Genomic DNA, 12,093 nt, shown 5'->3' on the forward strand with positions numbered 1-12,093 from the left:
CTTAAACTCTTTATCCCCTCAAATATTAGGGTCTAGGCATGCACTACTATGCCTAACTGATGAATGAAATTTATAATTCTTGATTATAATCAGTTTTGTTTGTTTTATGGTTCTGGGATTGAACCTAGGTATTGTGCATGTTAAATGCTCTAAAACCAAGCAACAACACCAGCAACTGTTTTGTATCTCGTAAATATCAAACACATGTCTCATTATTTAGGATCATAAATCACACACACACACACACACACACACACATACCCACACCATATCCTATAATAAAAGCACAGATCTTCTGATTGCATAAGGAAAATGCTTTTATATTTTTAAACTTTGTAGGACATACATGTCATCCGTATAAATATATATTGTATAATGTAGTAAAATAATACATAGTATATTTACCCCATAAACATTAAAATGGAGAGTGTGCAGTGTTACTCTCACATATTCTGCAATACCCTTTTGTTGTGGTTACTTGGTGTGTGTCTTCTCCCAAAGAGTTGAGCTCATTGTAGTCTAGAAAAGTCAGGCAAACAACAATTACTATAGCCTGGGAATTTCAGATTTTATTTTTCTTGTTAAATCATTGATAGGTCTATCTACAAGTTCTTTACTGCTTTTTACTGGAATTTAGCAGCATAGCTATTGTTTGGGTTATAACTGGAGTTTGTTATAGTCTGTCATAGTTCTTATCCCCTCCCCTTAAAAGCAAACAGGCAAGATAAGGGTGATGAAACTGTACCAAATTAATTATTGTTACAGTATGGCTGAAGTAGTGTTATATCTTTTAAGGTTGAAAACTTTTGTTTCTAATGTTTACAGTGATGTTTTAAATGCTTCTTTCTCTTGTGCCCAGTGGCAGTAAAAGAAATGGCAGAGAAAGCAGTTTCTGGACAGCTCCTAGTACCTTGGAATCCTCAGAGTAGTTTGCCCTTTGCGAGTAAGGTTGAAAATGAGGCCACTGCTTTGCCACAGCCCCCAGTCAGAGGTCCTGAGAGCACATATTGGCAGCACATTGTAGAATATCAAAGAGAAAATGATGAGATGAAAGGAAATATGAAGTTTGGCAAAATGGACAACAGTGACTGTAACAAGAACAAGCACAGCAGACAGACAGGCCTTAGAAGCTTCACCAGTAAGTTGATTGGGAGGAGTTGGGTAGGTAAGCTCTATGTATCAGCTCTCAAAATACGTGTGCTTCTAGCATATGCCTTTTGCATGGTCCTCTCTCCCACTTTTCTGAGAACCTTTGTTCAAAGGTGAGGAGATTCATTAGTTCCCCTATTACTGAAACCAGGTTCCTTTGTCCAAAAGAAGTGAAAACAATCTCCAAGGTCTAACCTCATAAGGAATCAAACCTTTCTTACCTGAGGGTAAAGGTGAACTATCATTCCCTACTGAATGTTTCTTTGTTTTTGAAGCAGTCCCTTGGTGTGTAGCCCAGGCTTACCTGGAATTTGCTATCCTGCTCCCTCAGTCTCCTAAGTGCTGGTATTGCAGGTGTATGCCTTCATACCCAGCCTGCTTTTTTTCCCTTCTCATTGCATTCTAAGTTGGAAATAAACCTACTGAGTTCATATGGCATTTACTGTCATTGTAATTGGTTCACAGTCAGATCATCAGATAATTTCACAGGTGTTGAAGTTAAAGACATCTAAAGTTGACACTTAGCTTTGCAGAAAATCAATTGGTTTCCTCTCTGTACTTTCTGAGAATGGCAGGGAAAAGGATGGAGGGATAGGAGAATATCTAAAGGATATGGGTAAAGTGCTTGCTATGCAAGCATGAAGCTTGAATTCAGATCCCCAGCACCTAGGTAAAATTTAGTATCTGTAACCCTAGTCCTAGAAACCACAGGTAGATTGCTAGAGCATGCTGAACACATAATCCATGCAATCTGCGAGTGCCAGGTCCACTGAAAGAATGTCTCAAGAGGTAATGTGGAAATGTGTTGCAGGGTATTTGATCTCACTGTGAACCCTGAGATTTCGTTATTTACTGAAAAAAAACCTGCCTCTAACTGTGGTATGACCCAGCCCTGGTACATATGCTTAGTCCAACAACTTTCTGTTTATTGTAAACAGGATTAAATAAAATCAACCATAAGTTAAGAGGTGGAGCAAAAAACTAGGGTTCAAGCAGCAACTACAGAGGCCACAGTCAAGCAGCTGTAAAATCAGGTGTAGCTGCTGTGCTGCAGATATAAAACAACAGATTTGGGTAGCAGAAAATACCCAGCTTCTGCCTCTGGCCTCATGCACTCATGTGTACTTGTATGTACCTGTGCAGCCATGCATATGCTACACATAGATGCACATACCAAAAAGAGAAAAGTCATACATAGGAGCACACACCTACAATTGTAACACTTGAGAGATGGATGCAGGCGACTCAGAAGTTCAAGGTTATCCTCAGCTGCATAGCAAGTTCCAGACAATCCTGGACTATATGAAACCCTGTCCCAGAAAATCAAACCAACCAAACAACACAGGAAAATCAATTGCTTGTTTTTTTATTATTTTAATTTTAAATAGCTTGCTTCACATGACAATCCCAGTTCCCTCTCTCTCCCCTCCTCCTGCACCCCTGCTTGGGTTTTTTTTAGAATCTATTTTTTGTTTGTTTTTATTTTGTTTTTAGAGACAGGGTTTCTCTGTGTAGCTTTGGAGGCTGTCCTGGAACTCACTCTATAGACCAGACTGGCCTCAAACTCAGAGATCCACCTGCCTCTGCCTCCCAAGTGCTGGGATTAAAGATGTGGACCATAGAATCTATTCTTCATCAAGAATTGCTGTTTGCCTGTCAGTGGTATGGCACACTTTTAATCCCAGCACTTGGGAGACAGAGGTAGGTGAATCTCTGTGAGTTCAAAGCCAGCATGGTCTACAGAGTGAGTTCCAAGACAAGCAGAGCTACACAGAGAAGCCCTGTCTCAAAAAAATTCATGAATGGATGGTCAAATGGCTAGATGATCCAGGGGGCTACATTTTAGGACCAGGCTAAATTAATAATGTCTGTCTATGCAATTTAGAGAATTTAGCTACCCTATGAAGAATATTTTATGTCTCTATTCTATTGTTACATTTTGCCTTTTCCTGCTACATGAATATCACTGAATGATTGTATCCCTGATTATGTTATGATCACTAGGTATTAGATACCCATTCTTCAGAAAATATGAGCAGCCAGAACATAGTGAAGCCTCTCATGCAAGTTGTGACACATCTGTGGGTACTGAGAAATTTTACAGTGTAAGTACTATAATGTGGCAGAACCAAGATGTAATCAAGGATCTAATAAAGTAGACCTTAGTTGCTGTTGTGTATTATGATACCAAAATGTTATCTATACAAACTAGATACACTAATTCTATAGGGCTACCTACAGTCATTTAAACAGTACAGACAGCACTCAAGGCCAGCCACAACTCTGTCTCAAAAAAAACAAAAAACAACCCCAAAACCTAAAGGATACAGATAGCTGTTGAGAATGATACAATATAAGAATATGATTATAGGCAGATATTTCTGTCCCACCAGCCAGCTCCCAAATAAACCACACGGAGATTTATTATTAATTATAAAAGCTTGGCTATAGCTTAGGCTTGTTACTAACTAGCTCTTAAAACTTAACCCATTTCTTTTGTTTTGTTTTGTTTTGTTTTCGAGACAGGGTTTCTCTGTATTGTTTTGGAGGCTGACCTGGAACTCACTCTGTAGACCAGGCTGGCCTCGAATTCACAGAGATCCACCTGCCTCTGCCTCCCGAGTGCTGGGATTAAAGGCGTGCGCCACCAATGCCTGGCTTTAACCCATTTCTTTTCATCTACATATTTATTTATTTATTATATATAGAATCTTCTGCCTGCATGCCAGCAGAGGGTACCAGATCTCATTCAAGGTGGTTGTGAGTCACCATGTGGTTGCCGGGAATTGAACTCAGGACCTCTGGAAGAACAGTCAGTGTTCTTAACTGCTGAGCCATCTCTCCAGCCCTTCATCTACATTTTTTAAAATGGCTTGGTTACCTTTATTCTGTATTGCCCATGCTGCCTCCTCTGTGACTCCTGGCATGTCCCTGAAACTCCGTGTTGCTTCTTCCCAGTGTTCTCTCTTCCCCCAAAATCCTGCCTAGCTATTGGCCATTCAGCTTTTTAAAATCTTTACAGTGTACAAAAAGATTATCCCACCCACTGTGGGTGGTGGTGGCACACGCCTTTAATCCTAACACTACAGAGTGAGTTACAGGACAACTATGTCTGTTACAAGAGACACCCTTTCTTGAAAAACCAAAAAAAAATTATTCACAACATATGTTAGTGATAAAATGTGATTTTTTTTAAAATGTTGAACTTTTTGAAAAAAGATTTTTTATTTTTATGTGCATTGATGTTTAGCCTACATGTATGTCTGTGTGAGGGGGCTGAATCCTCTGGAACTGGAGTTAACAGTTGTGGATTGCTGTGTGGGTGCTGGGAATTGAACCTGGGTCCTCTGGAAAAACAGCCAAAGCACGTAATCACTGAGCCATGTCTCCAACCCAAATTTGTGAGGGTTTGAAAAAAATTATCATTGTGTGTGTGATGATACATATGTGTGGGCATATGTGCCATGGCTCATGTATAGAGGCCAGAGAATGTTTTGGAGTTGATTCTCTTCTTCCACTTTTGTGTGGGTTCTAGAGATCAATCTCAGGCCACGAGGCTTATGTGACAAGTTCCTTTACTTATTGAGCCATCTTCCTAGTCCAGTATAGGAAGTCTTTTGAAGAACATGGGGCACAGTTGTTTTTACTTAGGTTACACAAACAAGGAAGGTCATTTATTCTTTCTAAATCTGAGGGTTGGAAAGATGGGCTACGCCTTGACCACACTGACCTAACTGTAGAGGCTCTCTAGTGTTTGTCAGAGCATTGAACAAGCTGGGAGAAGGGAAAGTCACAAAATTTCTCTGCATAGTAGAGGTGGAAGGAGGGCTTGTTGAGAGGAACACAGAGCACAATGCTGTCTGGAAAATGCTCTTTTTCTATGGTTGTCAAGGTTTAAGAACTTACAGAGGACTTAGTATATAGATATAGCTCAGTGGTAGAGTACTCCCTAGCACGCATAAGGCCCTGTTTTTGATGCCCAGCACAGGAACAACAAAACAAAAATATTAAGAAATTCTGTCTTAACTTTCTAAAGTTATTTGCCTTCAATGAACCTACCTTCTTTGCTTTTCTTTTATAGACCTCAAGTCCCATAGAAGAAGACTTTGAAAGAATCCACATTTCTTTGGCTGAACCTCAAGGCTATGGTAAGTTCCGGGACAAAATTCTTTGGAAATCCTTTGCCTTAAATTTTCTGTTGGATTATAGGTGTTTATCGCTATAATCTTGTTCAGGCTTTTCATTTTACAGATGAGAAAACCAAGCAAGGCTCAGTGACCCCCTCCTCATTAGAATGATTTCTTTGGGGCCCTGGAGAGATGACTCAACAGTTAGGAGCTGCTCTTCTATAGGATATGGGTTCCATTCTTTTTTCTTTCTTTCCCCTCCCTGACAGAGGGTTTCTTTGTGTAGCTTTGACTGTCGTGTAATGGCTTTGTAGACCAGAGATCCACCTGCCTCTGCCTCCTGAATGCTGGGATTAAATGCATGCACCACCACCATCCAATCTGAGTTCCATCCTTAACATCCACATGGAAGCTCACAATTGTCTCAAATGTCAATCCCAGGGTATTGGATGCCCTTTTCTGGCCTCCATAGGCACTGTGTGCACTTGGTATACAAACATAAGCAGGCAAAACACCTACAACAGTAGCCACACTTACACTCCCTCTGTATTTCTATGACATAGTTTGTAAGTGAGCTCACTTACAAACTTGTAGGTCTCTTGATGGCATACAGAAAGTGCAAGGTTATCTTTCTTAACCTGAGGGATTTACATAAGCCACATACTAGAACTTAATTTCCAGTCTTTCTTCACCCTGGAAGCCAGAATATCACCATCATTTTCCTTTGTTTAGCATCTTTGTTTTTCTTTTAAAATTTACACTTTTAAGTCAGGCATGGTAGTACACACTTTTACCCCCCCCCTCAGCACTCAGGAGGCAGAGGCAGGTGGATCTCTGTGAGTTCTAGGACAGCCAGGACTACATAGAGAAATTATGTCTTGAAAAATAAAAAAATAAAAATAAAATTTACACTTTTAAAATTAGTATAAAACAAGATTTTTTGTGACATTTTCATACTATATACATACTCTGCTTTGTCCCCCATCTTGTTTCCCCTGCCCATTCCCAGTGATCCCTTTTTCTCATATAGTCCCACTTCTATTTTATAACATATACAGTTTTTAAAAAGTCTAGTTTTTATGAGATAAAATATGCAGTATTTGTCTAACTTATTTTGTTTAACATTATGATCTCCAATTCTATTTTCCCACAAATAATTTCATTCTTTATATCTGAATAAAACTGTTATGTGTACACAACAAATTTTCTTTATCCATTTGTTTGTTAATAGCTGTCTAGGCTGATTCCATGTTTTGGCAGTTATCATTTTGGTTAGTATCTAACAAAGCTAATTAACAGCCAGCTTTGCAGATTCAGCTTATTACCTCAGGGACTCTTTGGTTCATTTGTCTTTTTTTTCTCTTTGAAAGCAGAGTTGAGGTTTTATTAGTTCTTTTAATATAGGCTTAAGCACAAGAGACTCAACAAATAAGACATACTTGACAATCATGGATGTAGGCTTGTCTGAGAGAGTCTCCTTTTTCTTCCCTGTGTCTTAATTTTTTATGTGTGTGTTACACTTGTGGATCAGAAGACAATGTGGAAGTCAGTTCTCTGCTTCTACCATGTGGGTCCTGGGGCTCTTATTCCGGTTATCAGGCTTGGCAGCAAGTGTCTTTACTTACTGAGATATTTTTTTTTTGAGCTTGTTATAAATACACGTGTTTCGTTGGGGGACAGAGGGCACAGATGGTGCTGTACAGAGCTGGTATAGGCTTGGGGCCAAGCACCACAGAGATAAACAGACAGACAGACGCAGAGGTTCCATGGCGGGCGGTGCCGTGTCTCAGGCCGGGACCGCAGGCCGCGTGGGGCTGCAGCACAACGGGTCTGAGATACTTTCAATATGCTTTTTTTTCTACCCCCTTTCATGTCAGAGTTTTACTGTTTAGCCCCCTCTACCCCAAGTTGGCTTTCAGCTCATGATCTTTCTGAATCAAGTACTGGAATTACAGGCCTTTGACACTGTGCCCAGCTAGCAGTGCTTGATTTCTATGTAAATTAGAAAGAACTTCCCATTACATAAGAAAGTAACTTTGGAGCCGCAGGCAGGGAAGTGAGTTGTTGTTCTGCTACAGATGCTTTTAAGAGCTGCATAATTTGCCCCCTGGACACATGCAGCTGTATATTTCCAAACAAGAGAGTTAAAAGCTAGACCTGAGGCTGGGGATGCGGCTCAGTTGATAAAGTGTTTGCCATGCAAGCATGAGAACATTATTCTGATCCCCAGAGCCTGGCATGATGGTACACACTTGTAGTCCCTTCATCAAGGAGGCAGATACAGGTGGATTCCTGGAGCTTCCTGGCCAGCTAGCTTAGCCTACTTTGCAAGCGGGAGCCCAGTGAGTGACCCTGTCTCAAAAAAGGGTGGCTAGCTCCTGGGGAACAACATTTGAAGTTGACCTCTGGCCTCTACAGCACCTGTAGTATGTGCATACACATGAACACACATTCAGATGCAGAGCTGGAATGATACTACACAAGTAATAACAAATTACCAAGACACCCCCCCCAAAATTAAAGGCATGTGGGACAGGATGTATTTTAGTGGTAGAGCATCTGTCTGTTGTGAGTAAGTACCTGGGTTCAGTTCTAGGACCGAAAAATAGCTGCAAGCTTTTAGATGAAGTTAGGTCTCAGGATTGAGGATGTGTATATTAGATCCCAGGGTTGAGCCAGGAGGTGATGGCACACAGCTTTAATCCTAGCACTAGGAAGGCAGAGGCAGGCAGACCTCTATGAGTTCAAAGCCAACCTGGTCTGCAGTTCAAGTTCCAGGATAACCAAGGCTGCACAAAGAAACCCTGTCTTGAAAAAAAAAAAACCCAAGGTCTATGGACACCCATCTTTTCTTTCAGGCTCTACTTTAGATCACTTTTTATGAGTCTGGTATAAACATGGCCTCTTGGATTTGGAGGAGTGTTCTATTGGATGAAGAAATGGTAGAACAGATAGATCAGAAAACCAGGGCCAGTTCTGAACAAACATCTGAAGTATATGAAAAATCCTCTGTTCTTTCAGCCTTTCTCTTCCTCTCCTTTAGGACTCTGATATATACCTCTTCCTATTGTAGCAGAAGTACAGTAGGAGGCCTGCTGACTTTCTGTATAGCCTTGGCCAAGCTTCTTTATCTCAAGTTGCCATTCTCCTTTTGTGTTAAAGATAGTAACAAATTGTGGTTATTAGTTTATGCTTTGTTAATGTTTGTTTATCTTTTGAAAGGAATGTCACAGGAAGAGGAATCCCAGCCCCTAACGTTTCTCTACTAGTTTCAGAGCTTCTTCATGTCTGCTATAGGCAACATTGTTCTGGTGGACCTTCTTGATGCCCTCCAACCAGTTGGACCTTAGGAATGGGGAAATGGAATTGATTGTTCTTTTTGTAGGAGAGTTTAATGATGGAAAGAAAGGAAAATGAATACTGGTTTGCTTGCCTACATACTTGAGAAGCATCTTACAGAGAATTGGAAAAGACACTAATTTAGACAATACGTGGAAAAGCAAAAGACTTGAGCTCCCTTTTCAGTACTTAACCCCCCCTCCCTGCTCTCCTCTCTTTAGAGGGTATTGATATCTAAGACGCATAGTTTTTTGCTGACTGGGAATCCCCAGTTGATGATCTTCTCCCCACACCCCTAGAATTGGAGAACAAACCTTGCTCAAGTGCTCTACCACTGAGCTAAATTCCCTACCCTGCTACTTTGGATTTAGAATCCTAAGTGAACTAACAGTTCTTAACTTCAGTGCCCCCTGGTGTCTGTTTTCAGGAAGAGTCAGTTTGCCTTTGTCCCCGTTATGTTGTGTCCATTGTCCTGTGTCCTGTGTTACCATCTGTCATCGTTGTCGTCCACCACCCCAGACAAGGTTTCTCTGTGTAGCCCTGGCTGTCTTAGAGTTCACTCTGTAGACCAGGCTGGCCTCAAACTCAGAGATCCACCTGCCCCTGCCTCCTAAGTGCTGGGATTAAAGGCGCATGCCCCCACTACCAGGCTTCTTGAAAAGACAGAATAACATCTGTTTCCAGAAATAACTGTAAATAGCTTGGTTGTATTTTGAGAGTTGGAATAAAGATCTCCCTCCTGAGCTCATATACACACCATGGCATGCTTGTGGAGGCCTGAAGACAACTTAGTTCTCTCCCACCACTTGTGGTATCCAGAGGCCTAACTTAGGTTGTCAAACTTCTTTGTGCCCAAATTCTGAACCCCAAAATCACCAAGAGGCCCATTTAATTTGGGCACAACACTACCTGCTGAGGTATCTTGAAGCCCAACCCAGGTGGTGGTGGTGGTGGTGATGATGATGATTTATTTATTTTTTGAGACAAGGTCTTACTATGTAGCTCTGGATGTCCTAGAATTCACAATGTAAGCCAGGCTAGTCTTGAACTCAAAGAGATCTGCCTTTCTTTGCCTCCTGAGTGTGCTTGGGATTAAAGTAAAAATGCAGTTTCTTTATCATTTCAGTTGAAGAAGAGTTCCAAATAAGAGAAATCTTTGGAAAGAATGCTGAGATTTTGACTGAGCCTCAGTTCCAAGCTATACAAAGGTATGACTTATTTTTTTATTCAGTTTCAAGCTTAGGAGCAATTTTCATTGGCAAAAGTGATTAGGTTTATGTATTGTTTGCCTTCAGGTGTATTGTTCACTATCATACAAATTAGCTCTCGGCAACTTAAAAATATTTGGTCTTGTTCAGCAGAATTTGATGGGCGGCCAAAAGGAGTAATTTTTATTCAGATCCTAGCTCTTGACATTTTATCCATATTACTTTGGTCATAGGTTTCTGCATCTCTGCGTCGCATCTTTAAAGCCAGGCCTGGTAGCATATAACTTTAATTCTAGCACTATAAGTTCAAGGCCAGCCTGCCTGGTCTACATGGCAAGTTCCAGGATAGGCAAGGATACATAGTGAGACCCTGTCTCAAAATAAATGAATAAATAAAATAGGGCTAATAATTCTGAGACTACTGACACAGGAATTAAAAGTAACAGTATAACTTCAAGATATTTGTTCCTAAGAAACAAACTCTTAATAATAGCAAAATAAATATTTGTAGCACATTGATTTGTAATACTCCCCAAACAGAGACCCAGATGCCTCACTATGAATGATGAAATGGTAGTACATCGATATATTGAGTACTACTCAGCAATAAAAAGTGCTGGGCATGGTACAGGTGCATACTTTTTTTTTAAGATTTATTTATTTGTTATGTATACAGTGTTCTGTCTGTATCCATGCCTGCAGGCCAGAAGAGGGCATTATTACAGATGGTTGTGAGCCACCATGTGGTTGCTGGGAATTGAACTCAGGACCTCTGGAAGAGCAGTCAGCGCTCTTAACCTCTGAGCCATCTCTCCAGCCCCAGGTGCATACTTTTAACCCCATTACTTGGGCAGAGACAGGTGGATCTTTGAGCTCAAGGCCATGAAGGCAAGGATGTAATTTTATCACTAGACCCAAGATAAATGATAAATGAATGTTTATTGGGGACAATTTCACAGAAAAAAACAAAGAACCGCTGGAGCGTTTTCCTGCTCTTCCTACCGTATCCACTGCACAGAAGAAAAAGCACGCAAAGGAAAGCCATGCCTCAAGCTTCTCTCTTGCCACTTCAGTCGGCCTGAAGTCACACCTAAAAGGGTGGGGCTGTCATTTCAGGTCCACAGACCCGATGCTGACAATGCCAGTCTGGTCTACATAGTGAGTTCCAGGACAGTCAGGGCTACATAGAGAGACCCTGTCTCAAAAGCTAAAGATATATATAGAGAGAGAGAGAGAGCGCATGCGCAAGCAGCGAGAGAGAGAGAGAGAGAGAGAGAGAGAGAGAGAGAGAGAGAGAGAGAGAGAGAGATTTTTTTAAACAAAGTAGAGACACAGAGAAAAATTTAGTGTGAGATCTGCTTGTAGTTCTATGTCTCATGAGTACTAAATTTGAAGCTTAAGTATTGGTTGAAATAGAAACAGGTTAGGTTTGTCTTTGTTTCTCCTCTGGCCTCTCTTGGGGAGACCAGGAAGCTGTCTCACAGTTTGTAAAGTCTTGTGACTGTGCCCTTTGCTCCATGTCTGCCTCCCAGCAAAGTTCCTGTATTCCAGTGGCTTTCTAAGGAGCTTGCTCACCATCATATGGATCAATTGGCTTATTTCAGAGTTAGGATCACCCTTTGATAGTATTTGTCAATCTATGGAGAAAAATTGAGACCCAGACATGCTCAAGAACTTGTGACTGGTACTCACCAGAACCAGAACAAGAACTCACACTTTGTGCCTCTAGATTTTATGCTCTCTCCATTGCCTCCCACCCTTGGCTGGGGAACTGGTACCAGGTTAATGTACTTAACTCATAAGTGCTCACTTGTTTGTTTTCTCACAGTGCTGAAGATGAGCAAAAAGAGGCACCAGAAGAGACACTAAAGGAACCGAAACAGAAAGACATGTATGGCCATCAGAGAGAACCTATTTCTTCCATTTATTATTACTAATTTTATTATTGTCATCATCAAGCATGCTCTGCTTGCATGTGGAATGAAAAGACAGCTTTGTGGAGTTGTTTCTCTCCTACCTTTACAGGGGTTCCGGGGATCAAACTCAGGTTGCCAGGCTTGCTCAGCAAATAACTTACCCATTGAGCATCTTTCTGTCTCTTATTCTTACCATAAATATATTTAATGTAAATATTTTCCTTTCACAAAAGCTGCTATTAATTGATGATATGATCTATTATTAATAATATCTTATAATCAAGGAAATACAGTGGTGACAATGATCATGGTAATAAGTTTACTACTTGAGATAGATTAAATGTACCTTTTTTT

General features: G+C 40.7%; 1 protein-coding gene across 1 annotated transcript in view; it reads left to right on the top strand.

Moving 5' to 3' along the window:
• The window catches only part of Tex14 (testis expressed 14, intercellular bridge forming factor), a 121,776-nt gene that overhangs the window by 83,937 nt on the left and 25,746 nt on the right, over positions 1 to 12,093 (top strand). Inside the window, exons 17-21 of the mRNA XM_040749429.1 lie at positions 860 to 1,138; positions 3,154 to 3,254; positions 5,231 to 5,297; positions 9,742 to 9,823; positions 11,652 to 11,714. Coding sequence (XP_040605363.1) covers positions 860 to 1,138; positions 3,154 to 3,254; positions 5,231 to 5,297; positions 9,742 to 9,823; positions 11,652 to 11,714 — 592 coding nt within the window. The remainder of the gene's footprint in view (positions 1 to 859; positions 1,139 to 3,153; positions 3,255 to 5,230; positions 5,298 to 9,741; positions 9,824 to 11,651; positions 11,715 to 12,093) is intronic.

The sequence above is a fragment of the Mesocricetus auratus genome, unplaced genomic scaffold, assembly GCF_017639785.1.
Source record: "Mesocricetus auratus isolate SY011 unplaced genomic scaffold, BCM_Maur_2.0 Super-Scaffold_100007, whole genome shotgun sequence".
Classification (NCBI taxonomy): domain Eukaryota; kingdom Metazoa; phylum Chordata; class Mammalia; order Rodentia; family Cricetidae; genus Mesocricetus; species Mesocricetus auratus.